The 20,298-nt window shown below is 39.3% G+C and overlaps 1 protein-coding gene across 6 annotated transcripts in view; it reads left to right on the top strand.

The window, feature by feature from the left end:
- LOC117415573 (serine-rich coiled-coil domain-containing protein 2-like) overlaps nucleotides 1–16,393 on the top strand; it is an 84,481-nt gene extending 68,088 nt beyond the window's left edge. For 2 of the 6 annotated variants that reach the window (XM_034026100.3, XM_034026099.3), the window contains one exon: nucleotides 9,066–16,393. In XM_034026100.3, coding sequence (XP_033881991.3) covers nucleotides 9,066–9,848 — 783 coding nt within the window. In that variant the 3' untranslated portion in view covers nucleotides 9,849–16,393. Of the gene's footprint in view, nucleotides 1–331; nucleotides 417–4,954; nucleotides 4,995–9,065 lie in introns of all 6 variants that reach the window. The other 4 variants (XM_034026102.3, XR_009329038.1, XM_034026103.3 and 1 more) reach the window with 4 other exon arrangements.
- Nucleotides 16,394–20,298: the final 3,905 nt, after the last annotated feature.

Here is a 20,298-nt window from a genome sequence, read left to right as displayed (position 1 = left end):
TGGAAGAGAGACTTCTGACGCTTTCCAAAGTGATGATAATGTGTTATATAGAGGGTGAAAAAAACTCACAAATGAAAGCTAACCAGTAGGGTGTTTGCTTAAGCCGGGTGCGCTCAAGAACGGTTGCACTTCTTGTTCTGTGTTAATAACCAGTGGATGGTTTTTTTTGTGTTTGTTGAAATAGCAATGGGCAGCCCACGGTGATTTGGTGGTGTTGGGGCTTTGAAGACAATGAAGCACTAACCGGGAGAGGGGAAGGAGGTGGCTATGTGTACTCTCTGTTTGGGCTTCTCTCTTGTTACACCTCTCCCCTTGTGTTTTCTCTGCACAGGGTGTGCTGCCTGTCCCCTTCTTCTCTCCCTGGCAGGGTTCGTTCCAGGGGATCCCTCGACCCAGCGCTCCGCACCGCAGACAGAGTGAGTTCGCTCTCTCCCTCCTCACCTCGTCCACACCGCCAGCTCCCCTCACCTTCCCCTCACCCCACTTACACGCTGGTTTGCACCTGTGCAAAGTCTGCCCCCCCAATTTTCCTTCAAGGACAAAAGCAATGCTGTAGCACTATCAAGAAGCACCTGTAACCATTTTCAACTTGGAGCCCGCAGATGTTATAGTGAGCAGTGTGTCCAGCAGACTTAGAGCTGTAGAATAGATTCTATGCTATATAATACAATACATACCCTGATATTTAAGTGATACAAGCCATCTGATACAAAAAATAAAAATACAGATAAAATCAGCTAGTTGACATATCTCAGGTTATTATTTTTTTAACTATATATTATTACAAAAAACAGTATAGGTGGCTATAAGATAATCAGATTTTCATATGTGGTCAGATCAACAAGAAAGCCTTGTAACCTGTCGCTGTATATATCGCACAGCACCCAATATGATATTCTACGTACTGTATATTGACAGAAATGTTGTTTTCCTTTACAAAAACAAAATGGCTCTTTAGTGCAGTGCAATGCTGTAGTACACAGTGCTTCACAGTAAAACTGCAAAGTCACTGCAACCTAAACACTGCTGTATTGGTGCATAAGGGCCATTTTTAGTAGCGTGAACCGAAGTTGCCTGAGCGTTGCTTTTCTCCTCACTCAATAAAACAGAGGCAGACTTCTCACTGCCCGGACGGAAACAGTCCCTCTGTCTCTGCCTACCACGTCCTCCGTGTCTCTTCTTGACACAATCCACTCATCCAGCCTGCCACTCCTTTCTCGCACCCTCAGTCTGCCTCCCATGCATCCACTGCACACCTGCAAACCGGGTTCAGTGCACCAACCAACTACTGTTCTGGAATAAGAGAGCTAGCAGCGCCATTCCGAGTTGTGATAGATGCTCATTGAGGTTATTGATTCAGTATAATGCTTAACACAATTTCAGCAGTAAACAGAAGTGACCTCACGTCACGCTTGAAGGAAGCGGGGGAACACAGCCTTATTAATTATTACTTACCAGTACTAACTTGTGCTCATCCCATTGGCTTGCTCACACACACCAAACCCATTTATTGCTAATCCGGTCTCAGAAAAGTTATTTTATATGTTAATATATATTTCTGTGGACCGATGGTTCCCACCCGAATCAACAAAGTAGACGGGGAGGAACCGGACACCCGAAATGATTTCAATGGCAGGCTTTTACATTTTAGCAAAATTGGTCGGAAACATATCAAACCTTCATTATAAGCTAAACAGCCACGGCTGGTATGAAATGCATGGATACTCGCAGGGGCAAGAAAAGATCATTTTTGACAGCAATCTAGAATTTTGACTTTTTCCCCATCAATATTTTACAGTTGTTATCCATCTAGTACCAAACTGATAATTAATTATTTTATTAGTATTTATTTTTATTTTTTTTACAGAGGATAACCTTAGCTAGACCTCTCATGTATCAATTTATATCTTGGTACATTATGCTGCTAAACTGTCATCTGAGCCTAATTGGTATAGTGCTCTTGGTGTATAATGCAGAGCGTTTTCCGAAGGTTGGCCACGAGGGTCTGGGGAAAAAAAAGCTAAAAATAAAAAATAAAAGCTAAGTTTCAGTACTGGCAAATGTTTTATACCTCTGCCAAGGGTCATGAGATCGAATAAATATTTAACTTGTGTATTAAAAATCCCAGCATACCTGCCTAGCACCCCACCACCACCACCACCACCCCATACACACACACACACGCACGCACATATATACACGTACACATATACACATACATACATACACATACATGCACACACACACACACACAAACTGATCCTGCAAGATCTTGTGAGCTCCAGTGAATCTAACTTATTACACAGTTTGTTTGATCTTCTCTTCCTGCAAGCTCCAAAATATTATAATCACAGATATAGATGTGCTGGATGTGGGCTCACATCAAAGAGACAGAGATGGGAAGATCAAAGTTTAATTTTCTATAGTGTGTGTGTGTGTGTGCGCATTTGATCAGCCAATCAGCTTTATACTTCTACCAACAGATCATTCATTTTTTTTAATGTAATTCATTCAATTTGTCTATACTCAAATTATAAAAGACTAATTGAGGCTGTTCTAGGATACTGTTTGAATACTCTTTTAAAGTACAAAATATAGGTTAAAAGAAATACCTGTATCCATTGCTTCCATGCAGATTTAAATTAATCCATCATACAAATCACCAGAAACCGAGGCACTCTTAGGTAAAAAAAACCTTTATTAATGGGGCATATCCAAAAGCGGAATGTTAAATAGAACACGAAACCAACATGTTCTAAAAAACAAACAGAGACTACCGACACGTAGTGGCAAAACTAGCAGCAATACATAAGCAATCACATTCAATCAATTAACACTCAATTGTTGACATGAATTACATGAATTAAACACAACTTAATCAAAGAATTAGTGGAACAGCAATCAAAAGAATAAATATCAAAACAGATTTTACCAAAAATTAAAAAAGAGCCTGTAAGAAAAAGGTAGGGTCTATAATCTAACTCTTCATTCAGTCCTGGAAATTCAGTAGCTTTTAATTGAAATATCCAAAATGTTTCCCGTTGTAAAAGAGATCTGAGTCTGTCACCTCCCCTTATAGATGTATTAACCATTTCAATCCCTAACACTCTAAGGTTATCAGTTACTTCCATGAGCAACTTTAGTGTTTGGCCATGAGATATTCTAAGTTACCAGTTCTAATCGTGTGTTTATGTTCCGCAACCTTATCTTTTAGTTTTACGTAGTTCTCCCTACGTAAAAACAACCACATGGGCATTCCAAGATAAACATCATAATGGTGTTGCAATTAATGACGTTATTGATCTCATATGATCTACTTGTCTTAACATCACTAAGTCGTTTATCTTGCACAACATTTTTACAGTGATTTCAAAACCCAAATCTGAATGTCCCTTTTAGTTGACTAGGAAGACAGGAACTCTGTTTCTTATCCCCTGGTAGATAACTATGAACACGTTTGTCACCGATAGTTGGAGCACATCTAAAATTTATCATGGGGGGATCAGTGAATACCGGTCTTGGAGTGGGCTCAGTCTTTTTTAATTCCCAGTTTGTTTGTATAATTCTCCATAATTTTGGTGCTTCTGTACTAAATTGAGTGACAAAATACGTTCTTTGTTTATTTATTTCGTGTCGTTTTTATATAGCAAATCTGTTCTGCTCAGTTGTTTTGCTTATTACAAGCCTTATCAATTATTCCATGTCTATATCCCCTCTGATTAAATCTTTTTTACACAACCTTTGATTGTATATCATTCAGATTCTTGATCGCAAATACGTCTTAATCGTTGAAATTGACCAAAAGGAATATTATTTTTTAACCAATTAGGATGAAAACTCTCAGCTCTTAAGTTTCGATCACTATTTTTTCTATATACAAGTGTGCAAGAATCCTTCACTATCTTTTGAAATTGCAAGATCCAAAAAAACCTACTATATGCAATACATAATTTGGGATTTATTATTAGTACTATTAATATATTCATTAAATAACAAGAGTTCACTTTCTGTACCTGACCAGAAAGGTCTTTCTTGTAAATAATATTTTAAAGCTGTCAAACCTTCATTGTGATCAATGTTAATATAAAGAGATTCAACATCCAAAGTAACCAAAAAATAAGTTCCCACATGTCCCATATCCTTGATCATGTGTTGTATCTTTAACGTATGAAGGTAAGGAAGACACAAACAGCTTGATAAAAAAATCAACAAACTGCGAAGCTGGTTCAGAAATGGATCCATTACCCAATATAATAGGTTTTCCAGGTGGATTTTGGACATCTTTATGAACTTTAGGGAGCATATAAAAAGATGGAAGTCTGGGATGTTCACACCAGAAGAAACCATATTCTTTCTCAGTGATCCATTTTGCATCTTTAGCGTTTATCAACATTTCTTTAATTCCCTTTTTCATATTATCCAAAGGATTTGCGGAAAGTGTTTGCTAGTATTCTGACTTGTCAGGTTGTCGATAGGCTTCTTTAACATACATTTCTTTATCGCATATAACCATTGTGCCCCCTTAGGACAGTTTCATAAATATTAAACATGTTTTTCATCCAAATAAAAAAAAAGCTACAGTATGTGATGTCTGTCTACGTAGCAACAAGTTCACATCAAATTCTCCTGGGAGTGGCAGGATCAAATGGGTGACTAACACTGCAGACTGTCTCTGTGCTTGTCTCTATCTCTCTAGCTCTGTCTCTGTCTCACTCTCTTTCTCTCTCTCTCTCTCTCTCTGTCTCTCTCTCTCTCTCTCTCTCTCTCTCTCTCTGTCTCTCTCTGTCTCTGTCTCTGTGTGTCTCTCTCTCTCTCTCTCTCTCTCTCTCTCTCTCTCTCTCTCTCTCTCTCTCTCTCTCTCTCTCAGTGCTCTTGCTATGTCCGCTTCTCTGTGTGATGCCATTGTCCTTGTTGTTTCTCTCCCTCTGCTTCTCCCCATTATGCCATTGGCAAGGAGTGGAGGAGCTAGTGCATTACTTCTGTGATAAAGCGTGGTACAGTACCAGTTTCAGATTTCTCTCCCCTCCTCCCCTCTGCATGGTGATGCATGCCCTCCATTGATAGCCTGCATGATGCACAAGGTCAACCCACACAGTGTTGAAGCGTCTCAAGCATCCGCTATTGCCTTACTCTAGTTTCAGAGCAGGTAGCTTCAAATTACAATTTGATATGCTGTACCTTTTTATGGTGTTTTTTTTAAAGAGTGACTTGTATTGCATAACGTTTTATATAGTCTGTGTTAATTTGCGGCTCTTCAGTTGTAGTTGCCTGTTACTCTTTCTCCATACACTTATGTAGCCAAAGTGTCTGTATAGTAGTAAGAGATAGCGCCATCTAATGAACAGTTACTGGGAATCAAGTAGCTGTGAACTACTGTAGATAGTGCTGTCTCCTATTGGTGTGTACATCCACTGTGGGTGATCAGGGTCTGCAGTCCATTAGAGAACTAACGTGCAGCTTCTGAACTTAGACAAAAGCACCTAAACACAGACTACTCTATATATGCCAAAAAGTTATTTAAAAAAAGTAAATAATAATAATAATTACAATATTCAAGTATTTGCAATACGAACCACGATTGCAAACATCCTAAAAAAAAAATGTAATCTGAAGTTATTAACTTGTTTTAATATTTATATTTTAATATGATGTGCTCTGTTTGAGTGTTTTTGTATGTTTGTGTGTGTACAGTACTTGTTTTTCCATACCTGTAAGCTTCTGAAGGTCTCAGTAGAAGAGACCAGGTAGACTTCATATGTGACTTTCCCTTTTTAAAATGGGACTTGTGCCTGTGTGGAGCTGATACAAAATTATAAGAATATGAGGGGCAGATTTGATAAACATCTTCTCAGCATAACCACAATGGGTAGTTGATGCAATGGCAGGGTATAGGTTAATCAAATCCATCCTGAGGTAGACCCTTTAGATAATCATGTACCTTCTTCAGATCCTAACACTGATCAAAAAGTCATTGGCTGACTAAACATTGTTCCGTTATGTTTCTGGCTGATTTTAAGGCTACACACAATGCAAGTGCCTCACAGGTATTGTAATATTGGACTGGGTTTGTTATTATGAGTCAGTGTTTGTATGCAAAATTCCTCCTTCTGTTTCCCTTTCACCTCCAGGACTCCTCTTTTTCTCTCAACCTCTTTCTCTTTCCCCCCCACTTTTCCTTCATTTTCTCTCTCCGTCACCATTCTCTCTCCTGCCCTTTCTTTTTTCTCCTATTCTCTCCCTCCTTTACCCTTTCACTTACTTTCTTTTTATCTTCTATCTGACCCTTAAACTCTCTCTCTCTCTCTCTCTCTCTCTCTCTCTCTCTCTCTCTCTCTCTCTCTCTCCTTCCTTCCTTCTAGATGAGACAGCGTTCTTTCCTTGTGCCAGCTTGTTTCAATTGCTTTTGTGACTTTGTGCCTGCATTTTCATTATTTATTAATTTGAAGAATTACTGTGTAGGAAGCAGTAAGTGGCAAAGTTATTCTGTAAATCACTTTTCATTATTGCTTTGTGATGTTATCTAATTTGCTGGCAAATCATTACACGACTTCCCTCATTTCAGTGGCGAAGAGAAGTTCAGAAAGCAAGGTTATTCCCTCCTTCAAACGAATAACTTTTTTCCTCCGGTTGTCGTCAGAGTAAGCTGTGCCACCTTCATCAGGTTCCCTAATCCTTATAAAGAGTAAAAAATTTTTTTATGAAGTCCTGCTAAGAAGGTCATCATTTCTTTCTTAAGCCTGCCACCCTGCAGACATTAAGATCTTTAGATCTTTAGACATAGGGGCTGATTTCATCAACCTAAATTCTCTGCCAGGAGAAGTCTCAGCTCTCTTTTTGAGTATTTTACAGCACTGGGGAATCATTCTGGATTTCATCAACAAACCGGATTCCCTGATTCTGTAAAATGCTTTAAAACATTTTTTTTAAAAATATGCCACTGTGGCTTATGCCAGTGCGGCATATGTTAATCAGATCAACCCCTAGGTTTTGTCTAATTTTACTTCAGGGTATATGATTGTGTGTTTAAAAGTAATTGTCTCAGTATTGATTTCAGGTGTAACGAATGTTTTAAAATCCGTGTTCCTGCCCTTGCTGTTAGCTGCCTCCTTCACTGCTACCCAGTGTCTTTGTTTAGCTCAACTTTTCATTTCTAATAAGTTATCTTTAAAACCTCTGTGAAGATGCTGCACTGTAGAGCAGCTCTCTCCTCGATGCTGGGGCGCATGTACTGGAGTCTCCCCTGTGCTAGACAGGGTGTCCCTTTCAACCTGGTGTCAATCACTTCCCTGTGCCACTGTTTCAATAAAGAAGCAGGAGGAACAGCCGGTGAGTGGAGCTCTAACTGGAATAGCATGCATGAAGGAGCGGAAATACGTGCGGACCAGCATGGAAAACTAACATGCTCTACATTTCTGTACCAACAGAGACCTTTCAGTAAAAATATATATATATATATATTAGACATGAAAACAATGATAAGAGGAGCAATGGAATGACACTGACGATAAACAATTGCCAACAGTTTGGAGTTTGCATGGTAGACAGTTGTGTGAATGAGAATTGGACAGTACCTACTGAGTTGCTAATTTTTCAACATATGGGTTCAACATCAGTGAAACATGCATGTATCCCTATTGTATTGTACATGGAAAACCATGGTGTTCGTATTGAGAAAACAAAAAAAGGTTACTGGAATTCTTTAATTATTTACCTACAATGCACAATGGATAAATAATTGAGTAGAAGTAAACTCTTCCATAATTTCAGCAGAGCTGTGTAACGCAGAACAGAGCCTGTCTGCTTCAGTCCTTTGGCGCTTTTGTGCTTTTCCATAAAAGGAAAGGCTCTCTGTTTGGATTCCTCTTTATTGTATGATTGATTGTCAAGCCAGTAGTGGCAGTTACTGAAATAGCAAGTGTTTTTTACCCTGCGAGAGCATTAAATGTTAATCAGGGTTTAGTGTCCCAATGGGATTAACATTTCGGTAAGTGGAGGTTTAACTGGCCTGTTGTCACGAAACCGCTTCTTTCTGTGGGTGTTGTTATCACTTGGGTTTTTTTATTTCTGTTTCTGTCATTCCTTATTGTCAGTACCCTGTGCTGCGGGCAGTGACATCCTGAAGCAGGCTTCAGTTTTGAAACACTTCTATTAGAGCAACTTTTTCATGTGCTGGCAATCTCTTGCTTCTTTCCCTGTGCGTTCTTTTGCTTTTATGCAGACTTTAATACAACACACTAGATTAAATGTTGTTTCCTGTGGTGCTCTTTTGAAAAGCACTGTATCCTAAAAAAACTGAAAATAAGCAAAGAACCTACAGCTCTTCAGCACAACGGAAGGTGGGTAGTGATATCAATAATGCTAAAAAAAGCCCACATTGAAAAACAGTTCCCTAAAACTAAGTTTCACCACCCTCTTGTTTATTTTAACTTTCTAATACGTTTTATGCACAATGGTTGCTCATCTCCTTCATAGAGCAGCCTTGCCTCCATGTCGGTCCGCAGGTAGTAGCCCCCCGCAAACAGCTTCAGATGGATAGGGACTTTATCAATCGAATAAAGAGTGGGGGACTGAAATACCTGCGGACCAACATGCAGGAGATATGGTGCTATAGCGTTTTACCTTCAGAGAAATGGGTACTTAATTAAAAATGGGACCTCGGGACTATACTACTGTACAAATAACCTGTTTTAGAAATGGACATGCATGCTCAAAAGGGTGACTGACAAATAATCTTTATCCCCAACGCAACATAGGGACAGGGCCTCTTGCCCCATCATGCTGTGGTAGGACCTCTTCTCTTGAAATAAGCATGCTTGATGAAAGAGGCTGTGAAAAACATCTTCAATTCTGCTTCTCATTATTGTAAAATAGTGCCCTCCCTGGAAAATTGCACACTTTTACAGGCAAAAACTCCACTTCATGCATTATTGGAAATATTGATTTTTCATAACCTTTCTACACAATAATCTAAACTGTAGTGTTTAATTATTTAAACAGATCACTGTCTTCTTAACAATAGTAATATTAATAATAATAAATTGTGCCCCCCGATCTACTTCCCACAGCCTCAAATACTACATCCTTCCAGCCCCAGACGCACAGACACCCCCAGCAAGGGAAGACTAGCAAGATCAACCCCCACCGAGGACCCCAGTAGCTGTCCAGGGAGCACCTTGCACAACGCCAACGACAGCCACCTACAGCAGCCGCAGCAAACCGTTCTCCCCGGCCCGGTCTCGGGTCCTCCCACCGCTGCTCATTCTGCTCCTGCATTGGGGGACCCTGCTGCTGAGCAGCCCCCAGACCCAGACAAGCTCAGCTTCCTACTGAGTGCGCCTCTCAAAATCGATGAGGCTAATCGCAGACCGGCCGAGCCCCATGCCAGGCGCAACTCTTTCGGGAGGTCTCTCCAGATCCAGCCCCTCCCCGACGTATCCCCGCTTGCTTCCAACGGTCAGGTCAAGACGCCCCCGAGACTCTCTCAGAAGTTGTCTAAGAGGCACTCACCCTGCCTCCTGCAGCCGCCCAGGTTTCACAACAGGGTCCTCAAAGCCTCAGAGGTATCAGAGGTCCCCACGGCAACCAAGGGCAAATCACCCGAGTCTAGCCCGAACCACAAAAAGACGCCAGAGAGCAGGCCGAACTCCAAGCTGCAGCCTCCTAACACCGCCCTGCTCTTCAAGACTAAGCAGCCACCCCAGTTGCTGGAGACCCAGCCTGACGGTTACTCCGAGTCCAAGGATTCAGTGTCCACGCAGCCCCTTACCTCTCTGGGCCTCCCCCGGTCCCTGGTTCAAAGAGATAGCTCTGCTCAGCTCTCCCGGCTCCCCAAACCAAAGGTCCACTGAGCCTGCAGTGGAGTGAAAGAGAAAACAAACAAAACAAACCAGGCTTTTTGTTTGAACTCAACTTATTTGCACTCTTGGTGTGAACCTACAGGATAGTTGGCACATTGTTACCACTTTAAATGCGGACAACCCCAGTGACTGATTTATCAAAACAATAATAAACACAGTAAGTAACTAATTACGTCAGCTGCTTGCCTCAGTAGCTACAGTCTCCCACCCAACAGAGTGTTTTGAAATGATAATGTCGTGTACCCAGTGCCTCGCTGTGCCAGTGTCCATTTCACCCCATGCAGTATGCTTTATACCCATTAACCAGAAACGGGTAACACCGTGCAGTGTATTTCTAAAGGCTTTAGCACTAAATACACGTTGCTGGTGTATATGCAAGTTCAACTCATCTGCTCTCCCCTGCTATGTAGACATTAAGGTTGTGATAGTGGGGGATCTGCTTATGCATTCCGGACTTGTGTGAATGTATGTTTGTTTGTTTGTTTGTTGTTTTTTTTGCAGGATCATACTGGTCCTTGGTGCATTATGAATTCTTTAAATTGACGTGTTGTTTCTTAGCCCTTAATCGTCCTAATCTGGTCTCTAACACAGATTAAAAAAAGAGGTAATTGTCAGACTTGATACTTGCACTGCCTGATACTGCAGGGTGATCACAAAATAGGTTTATATATAAATATGTATTTATTGAACATGTTTACCAGGAGAAACTCTATGAGATTAAGGAGTTTTCTGAATACACATTTTATCAATCATACAGTACATCCTAAATATATGCACCTAATATTGTGCACAGGAATCTACATGTGCATATACACACAGTGCAGCGATTCTCAGAAGGTTTTTACTCCAAATCATTTTCTGACATTAATTAGAAAAAATAAAAACCTGAATCATATTTAAAAACACAGTATCAATGTAAGACTTGCAAGCTGCAAATTCAAATATTAAATATAGCTGTTTGTGTTTATTGTAGGTGTGTGCTAATACAGACAATACATGAGAACAAATACAGTGGTTGAGTGATAGAAACATGCCGAATGAAGAGATATTATCCTGTTCAGTGTTTAAAGGTATGGATTAAAGAACAGTGTCAGGGTAATACATACACTGCATCCAACGTCATTGCTCAATGTTAAAGTATTCTGTTACTAGGGGCAGGTGTACCAATGTATTGTTAACTCGAGGAAGATTACAAGTTTTGAGCTGGGTATAGAATTGGAACTGTTGGGCATACTGTTATTGATCCGCTCTCCTGCTTAATTAATTAATTAATTAATTAATTAATTAATTAATTAATTAATTAATTATTTTTTGCCCCGGGCAACTGAACTGAGTTTCTGTATTTCTTGAAAGCTCGAGAACATTTCAGTGCCTCCCCTGCTTTCTAATCTCTGCCACTGGGTTCAGTGGGGTTCTTTTTTATAGAGGGATTAAATAAAAACATTTAAAAAGTCCAGTGCCGTGGCTTTAGTAGCCCAGTACTTTCCCTTTCCTGTAGTGCTGTGCCATCAAACTACCAGGAGGACTCCCCTGGAAAACACAGCTGTGTTTGCAAAAATGGCAAAACCTTCAATGTGGCCTTTCATTTAATAAACACATCTACACATCTCACCCAGTTTGAAGGTTTGATTGAATGGCGCCATAAAACAGGAACAGGAATGTAGTGCCGGGTGCTGTATTTTTGATTGAATCCCTCAGGACAGGGGGTAAGGGTTCATCTGTATGCTCGATAAGTCCAGTCACATGTGAGCAAATTGTCTTGCAGATGGAAACAATGCAATCCTAAATCCAGATTGTGAAAACTAGCAGTTAGGGTACCTACTGAAAACAAAATGGCAATGGACCACTAGCCTTAGTCAAAGCCATATCTTAGTCTTTAAGTTAGCAAAACCCAACTAAAATAATTCTGATCGTGTTTGTGTGTGCACAAAACTGTGTATAGCTATTTGTCTGTACATTTAAGAAAACCTGTTTGTGTAATTAATTACACTAGCATCAATAACCAAGTTAAAATATTTCACAAAGAACTCACCAACCACTTTGCACTGTATCTAGTGTCTAGCTACTGTACTGTTGTTTTTGCCTGACATCCTTCAGCTTGTATTTCTAGCACAATTCTTTTCAGAAGAATCTGATTTCTATGCTGCCAGCATGTTTTTTTGGCAGGTTTACCAATCAGTTATGGGGTCCTAATCGCCACTAAGTCATGCATCAAAAATGGGGGTCCTGCCCGATCTTGATCATAATCCGGCTTTTCCCCAGTCTAATCCTTTTGTGTGCAGTTAGGTTGTATTTATTATTACAAATCTCTGGCTAGGCTGTGAGAACACTATCAGCAGCAGAGCAGTTTCACCTGTTTTTAGTGAGTAAATTGAGAGCTGCTTTTATGTGTCTTCTGCCCCTCTGTGTACACAGCATACAGGTTCACTGGGGAAGTAAATAAAGTGTTAGGACATTGTTTTACTTTGTCCTTTTAAAATGAATCAAAAGTCCACTTCCGAGTTATCTGCCTGATTAACCAGACCCCACATAACATGTGTCGACCCTCTTTAAAGTCTGCTAAACAGAATCAAACACATTGTAGCGACTATTTTTATAGCCTTCATAAATTCCTTCTGCTCTGCAGCGCCCAAACTGATAGACGTGTACTTTATTTAAAAGCCTTCTTTGACTGTTTGACAGCCTAATATATACCGGAACTCGTAAAGTTGTCTGCTGTTAATATCGCGTGCCTGTAATTTATTTAAACAGACATGAATTAGTGGCTGCTTGATGTCTTGACATCTGGCGCACACATTTTTAATTGGATTCAAGTGCTGGCCATTGCTAATCTCTATTTAGAAAAGCAATGGTTGAAGTGTCTCCGTTCTTGCTAACTGCTTAAATATGTACAACTGCTGTGAACTCGTAAAAAAGATTCAGCTCCAATCCATGAACAAGACCTGGTAGACATGCGCTCCGAAAATGATCTTGTGGCAGCAGTGTGAGCAATCAGACCCATGCTAAATGCTCTTTTGCTGTGGTCAGACTTAATACAGGAGCTGTGGAAGCGGTGATATGTCTCCCCTTCAAAGCTGAGTTTAACCATGAAGGATTAACAGTTTACCTGTTAGTTTGGCACTAATTCCACTCTGGACTATATTTCCACTGTAGTTAGCATGTACTGTATGACATAGAAGTGCCACAGTGGAAAATGAGTGCATTTTGGGGAGAAGAATTACCCAACTAGAAGGTCAGAAGATGACATCATAGAAATGTTCTGTTTCTCTCCACCAGGTGACACTATAATAATTAAAGAGTATGAATAATTAAAGAGTTGAATACCGTACTGGTAGTTTTCACACAAAAGTGCAATATAAAACCTGACCAGACACACGCACACAGTTACTTGAATGAGTCCAAACAGTTGTTTGGGATATAGACGTATCCTAGCGAACTAAATGAATATTTATTTAATCAGTGATGGCACATTCATTAAACATGTTAATATACTTGAGGGTACTGGTAAACAACTTGCTGTACTGTAATCCACAGCCTTATGGCTCTTCTGTTCCCTCCTTGTTACAAGCAGTGTTGCTTTTACTAAAGCACACTTGTTGAGAGAATGGGCTGTTTGTTATTTTAAAAGGGCTTTGCTATGCTAAGTTATTTAAAAATGTATTATTATTATTATTATTATTATTATCACAATATTTATTTTTATTGAAATTTAAGTTAGCTAAAGTTTTTGTAGCCTACACTCGGCCTCAGCAAGAGGATTTTTTAAAATTTTATTTGTAAAATTGCCTTTATTATTATTTAAAAATGATACAAAATGTCAACCTTTAAAAAGTAAAAATCTCTTTATACATATGATTTAAAATAAATAAACGGAGGTCTGTAGTGCTAGTAATGCAAAGCTAGCTGACTTGCTTATAATTTGTACAAGGGATGGAGAGTGAGAGAGAATGACCAGTTGAGTTCTTTACTACACTCACACACCTTGCACAAGCAGACTAACCATTTGCAGGAGTGCGGAAAGTAAAATCCTGAATTCTTGCTTGACCGTTAGTCACGGATTTCCTAATGTTTTTGCATCAGAATTTGTGATTGAGTGATTTTGGATAAATGCATGCAGGAAGGTGATGATAAAGTGCGTTGACCGAATTCCACTTTACCAATTAGAAGGATGGCAGCTATCTTATCTATACAGGTGTATTATGTGCATGTGAAATTACTGCGGCTTTGAGTGGGTGCCTATGTCAAGGGCATTCATAGCCTGTATTATCATTATGGATCTGTTCTTGCCTACACATGGCTATTTTACACACTGTATGCTCCCTTACTTGCATTGAAGCCATGTGATGAAAAATACTTGAATTCTTCCTTCTTGATTTACTAATTGATTAATGACTAGTTTTAATGGTCTGTCGCAGTGAAGCTGCATGCAGTGACCTCATCGTGTTTATTTCTTTAGGAAGCTGGTACAGAAGCTTTCAAAGGGCCATGGGGAGCAGAGAGGCATGCGTTTTGATGGAAGAGATGTACGCTAATGGACAAAGTGTTTGTCAAAATGGTCTGTCTCTGGGTTCCCACTAGACTTTTAAATGCAAAACCGTGCAATACATTGCCTACAGCGAGCATCTCTAGGCAAATAAGTAGTGACTTAAGCATGTGAGAGGTTGAAACGGTTAATGTTCAGTACCACTGCGATGGAGGTGGAGGAGAGGGGAGGGGGGCAAGTCAGGCTACTGATGTCAGAAACAAATGCTGCACAGCAGATGCCACTGGGGAAAGTCAGACCCTGAGCCGATGTTGGGACCCCTGAGAAACCACTAAAGCTCTTCCCCCAGGTTATTTGTTTTCACTACAGTACATGCGATGTGGACTGTGTTTGTTAGTGGTGGGGCTCAGCAGCACAGCCTTCAAGGGTTAAAAACCGGTTCGGAAGCCTGTTTTGTTTTTGCAGTAATCTCATTGCTTACCCCTTGCTGCCTTAAGCATTGTGGTTATTGCTTTAGTTTTGCTTTAATATAAAACAGCTGCTGTTTGTAATATATCTATTTCAATGTTATGCACCTTTATACAACCCTGGCCCTAACAAATTTCCCATGGGGGGAAAAAAACAACTTATCATTTCTGCAGCAGAGCATCCACTTCTGTACATCAGCTGTGTAGGGAGGTTGCAGCTGATTTTCAGATCAAATCTTAAAACTGTGTACAACACTATATTACCTGTGCAAATTACCTTTAGGGCAGAAAAAGAATGATGCGCCAGGGAGCTGATTACACAACACCAGAGCAGCTTTTAGCATGTCTCTCGGTGGTAACACTTTTGTTTAGGTGTCCATTGCTAAGAGGTTGTATACCATCTATAAACATTTTAAATTGTTTTATTAACGGTCCGTGATAAGAGATAGTAACACTCTACCACAGTGCACTGTTGCTGTCATTTTTGCTATAACATCTTTATAAGAATGTTATAATATAAATGATAACATTCATGCATTCTAACAGAAACCTAAAACTGAGTGTTATCATGTAGTCTGGAGTTTGTTCTTATCCAGGTTTACTGCAGTGCATGATGCAATGTGGAGGTTATAGTTCACCATGCACACACCCAGGCTTGCTACTGCTGATTTCCTTTGACATCCTATCAGCTACATACAAGCTGACTTAACCCACTACAAAGTAGATGTATGCAATGGAAAGAAATGGCCCATAATATCAAAGTGTGTAATAGTTTAACTTCTGTCTCCCCATAGACTGCTGTATATGTTTCTGAGTGTTCGGTGGCTACCCCTAATCAAGTTGAGTGTATTCCTCACGCGCACTTTTGAAAAAACACTCAACTTGATTAGGAGGTAAGCCTCTGAACACTAACAAACATATTACAATATTTAAATGTAAATTAAACAACAGACAACAAGCTGATGTTAACATATTTAATTGGTTTATATAGAGCCTGTTGGAGTTGTCTTTGACATTTTGAGGACAAGATTTACACTTTAGTTGATATTGACATTTAAATTATAATATCAAAGACGCACCACTTCATGGATTGATCTGGAAATATAAACTGACTTATTTCTTCAACTGGTTATTTGGGCCACCACTCTCCAGACCTGATAATGTAACATAAACACAAAATGTATAAAATATTTTTTGTAAAAAATGTAATACATTTGTTTGTTTGTTTGTTTGTGTTGTATTGTTTTCATTGAAACTGACCACCTGTACTGCTGCATTCTCATGTTTCGTCCTGTTGCATAATCTGTGCAGTACTGTCACACACAAAAGAGAATATATGGTTCTGTTATATATAATGTATGTTACAAAATTGTAAAATGTATGCTACAGATGTGGTAAGAGGTTAAGAAGAGCATATGAAAAGAAAGTCAATCAGAAATGCACTTTAAATGATGAGTTATCAGGGCTTGGGGCCAGACCCCAGTTCTGTCTGTTGTGCTATTTGTAATAATCTTTTCTTCCCCTGTTTCCCGTACTCTCTTACAAGGGAGTGATTCAAAACATAATAAAGACTGCACAGAATCTATCATGCTTGATCCTGTTTGGTTGTTGCTGTTTTGTATTATTCAACTTGCTAAGTAGGCTGTTTTATCTTGGTGGCTTAAAGTGGGTGTTCATATAAGGATACCAAAGGGGAATCAACTCCACAAGCAACAAATCCGGTAAGTGCTTAGAAAAATAGTTACCCTTTACATGCGCATAAAACAGGCTCTTATTATCCACTTGTTTATGGTATTAATTACATATTGGTAAAATGTAAATATTTTAAAATATAAACAGTGAGTACTATACCTATACCCTCAGACTGGTGTACTGGTCACCCAAGAAGGTAGTGTTGCTCATTCTTAACCCTTATCGAGAAAAGATCAATTGAATTCCTTTTAAAAATTGTAGAAGTCTGAAAAAAAAGCTATGGTACTGCAAGTATTTAAGACCTTGATTGCCTGGCATACAGAACCTTTACTTTTACTGCCTACCAAAAAAACAGCTAGATGCACACTGTAGATTAATCTTAAGCCAAATTATCTATATAACAGATATGTGCTATTCAAAGCATGGCTGTTACTTGAGAATTTTGCACCGGATCAATCAACATCCAGAGGCTAACCGCTCAAGGCCTTATATTCGGTCCAGTTGAAAATGTCACGGTTCACATGGTTCAGCTCCATTCCGTAAAAAAAAAAAAAAAAAACTAATTGTAAATGTATAAAGCTATTTACTCTTAAAACATGAAATGGTTAAAAAAAAAAAACACAAAAAAACGTTGCATTTTAAAAGAGAGAAAAAGCAGGGAAGATAATCACATTTTAGATTTGAATTGAAGCTGAATTTTAAATGACCTTCAGGGCTGGCATTTATTGAATGTCAGGAGGGAGTTTTAAGGCCGATGTTTAGGAAACGAGACAGTATATCATAACCGGGAACCTTTTATTACACGTTGGGCTGACAGGGATGACAGAGGAAGGGTACAGTATAACCCTTTAAACCTGTGCAAAAGCTTGCTGTGGAAAGTAACGCCAGATTTATGAGGCTCCTCAACAGTTTCCAACATGGCAGTAAATCAAACCCTATAAAGCAGGGGAGATATAAAGGACAACATTGCAAAACGAAGGATTCAAATCCCTGCCCTCAAGAAGTTAAATAATAGTGCCTATGAGACACCTTGGTTAACTGAGGGCCTCTTTCAAACCACAATTTCCGGAGGACTGCGACACACACAGAAACCCTTGATCGGGAAAGGCATTTACTATTATTATTATTTTATCCAAGCAAACAATTGTTTCTTTGAGGGCATGAGCAACACTGATGTGCCTCTCCGACCCTCAAGTCGTCTCCATTCTCCATAGCCAAGTTTGCTTTTGGAACTGCAAAACATTTACAGCTAAAAAAAGGTTAACTGAATTGGTTTTCAGGTCCTATTTTTTAATTTTTGAAAAAAGAAACCTCTGAAAATGAAGATACTGATGAAGGCCAAAACGTTTGTCTACTTGACTCCTTAATTTTCTTTTTTTTTTTTACTTATACCAGGAGTTTAACAAGGACCAGATTGTAATTATTTGATTTGTGGGCCAAAAAAGAAACCGTTACTGTGAGTTTTAGAAGAGCATTAAACATTCAAAACAGATATATATTTCTACACCAAACCGATATGCATCTGAAAGCTCTTTCCTATCGTGGGGATGGTACTCTGGTTTAAAATGATGATCTACCTATATCATAAAAATTCTAATAATATTTCAAAAAGAAAACCTATGAACCCAAGTGCCCTTCAGAGTTATTGAATACTTTGCAAGTTACGGATGGATAAGAGAGGAAAAAGCTGTTGCAATATTGCCTCTGTTGCAGTATTCTAAAAAGCACAACTGAAGTGAATCAGTGATTTACTTATTTATTTTTAAATTGCAAAAACAGAACTGAAAATTGTTGTTTCTAAAGGACTAGTACCGGGTGAATTATATTCATTTCAGGGCAGCTGCAGGATGTCCAGTCGGCTTATATTGTAATACAGATTTGTCATTTAAATTCGAAGAGGATGTGAAAGTGGAGAGAGACCAAGACAGTGCAAACAGATAGACAAAGTAGATGAATCCCTGGCTGTGGGGGGTTGTGTGACTTGCTCAAATTAACATCCTATTGATTTTCACTTTCCTGTTTATAAACAAAAGACAGTTTTCCGCTCAGCCTCCTAAACCACAGGCAGCCTTACTCAAACACAATGAAGATACAAATCAAACCCAAATAGAATGAGAATGAATGCATTAATAAAACTGAAAAAAAAACAAGAGTTTAATAAGGTTTATGAATGCTGTCAGCCCCCTCTGTGGAATACACAATGATCATGACATAAGCCTAGCAACTCAGACAGGACCTGGTTATAAGTTCAAAGGGGGATGCAATTATTGAACTGTGGTTGTCTGTATAATAAATGACAAGACAGTGACAGCTATATAGGGGCCATTCATAAACAAAACGCCTTAGGAAAAAAATCTTTATTACATAACATGAGTTAGATAATACATTTCCGGGCCACTGGATTGGGCACTGACTCAAAGAAAATGTATCAAGAGAAGCAGATTATCTTTTCAGTGCTGCCAACATATCGAATGTCCCGTCCACAGTCATTTATCATTCCTAGAAAACTGAAGACATTCTGTGGTACCGCTGTTTTTATAAGATGGTTACCCCCAATACACTCATGTGCATCTATTCCAAAATTGGACGATTATCTTATTTATCAGCTTTTATTATGTCGACTGCACAGTGCAATCTTTCTGCATGCTGCCGCGATGCTCGCTTGCAGGGTATGAAGCACGGAGGAGTTGGACATCATTTAAGTGTTTAATCTCTATAATGTCAACGATTGCCGAATGTGTTTTCTGAAGCATCTTAAAGGTATTATTATCATGCATGTGTAGGAAACACTGATTTGTTTCAGAGAAATTCTTCTTAAAACTAAAAACAGTCTACTGTTAATCTGTCCCTGCATATAGCATTCCTGGTAGCAAGAATGAACCTGCTGCTTATTACATTCTTTAAAATTCAGGGGGGTGCAGCACATATAAAATATTGAAGTATTCTCTCCCAAATGACCACCTGACTAAGCATTGTTCTCCAAGCCTTCATTTACATTCTATCTTAGATTTAGAATCTTGAACTGTGCTAACAGGACAAGTACTAGGGTGTGCCGAATATTGAGCATAAAAAAGCATCCGTAACAATTTACAGTACTGTGCAAAAGTTTTAGGCAGGTGTGAAAAAATGCTGTAAAGTAAGAATGCTTTCAAAAATAGACATGTTAATAGATTATATTTATCAATTAACTAAATGCAAAGTGAGTGAACAGAAGAAAAATCTAAATCAAATCCATATTTGGTGTGACCACCCTTTGCCTTCAAAACAGCATCAATTCTTCTAGGTACACTTGCACAAAGTCAGGGATTTTGTAGGCATATAGTCAGGTGTATGATTAAACAATTATACCAAACAGGTGCTAATGATCATCAATTCAATATGTAGGTTGAAAATGGGTGAGGAACAGCCAAACTCATACACCATGGCAAGACTGAGCACAGCAACAAGACACAAGGTAGTTATACTGCATCAGCAAGGTCTCTCCCAGGCAGAAATTCCAAGGCAGACAGGGGTTTCCAGATGTGCTGTCCAAGCTCTTTTGAAGAAGCACAAAGAAACGGGCAACGTTGAGGACCGTAGACGCAGTGGTCGGCCAAGGAAACTTACTGCAGCAGATGAAAGACACATCATGCTTACTTCCCTTCGCAATCGGAAGATGTCCAGCAGTGCCATCAGCTCAGAATTGGCAGAAAACAGTGGGACCCTGGTACACCCATCTACTGTCCGGAGAAGTCTGGTCAGAAGTGGCCTTCATGGAAGACTTGCGGCCAAAACGCCATACCTCCGACGTGGAAACAAG

Source organism: Acipenser ruthenus, chromosome 7 (assembly GCF_902713425.1).
Source record: "Acipenser ruthenus chromosome 7, fAciRut3.2 maternal haplotype, whole genome shotgun sequence".
NCBI classification, from domain to species: Eukaryota; Metazoa; Chordata; class Actinopteri; order Acipenseriformes; family Acipenseridae; genus Acipenser; species Acipenser ruthenus.
Note: the sequence above shows the minus strand (reverse complement) of the source record. Positions and strands in the feature narration are given on the sequence as shown.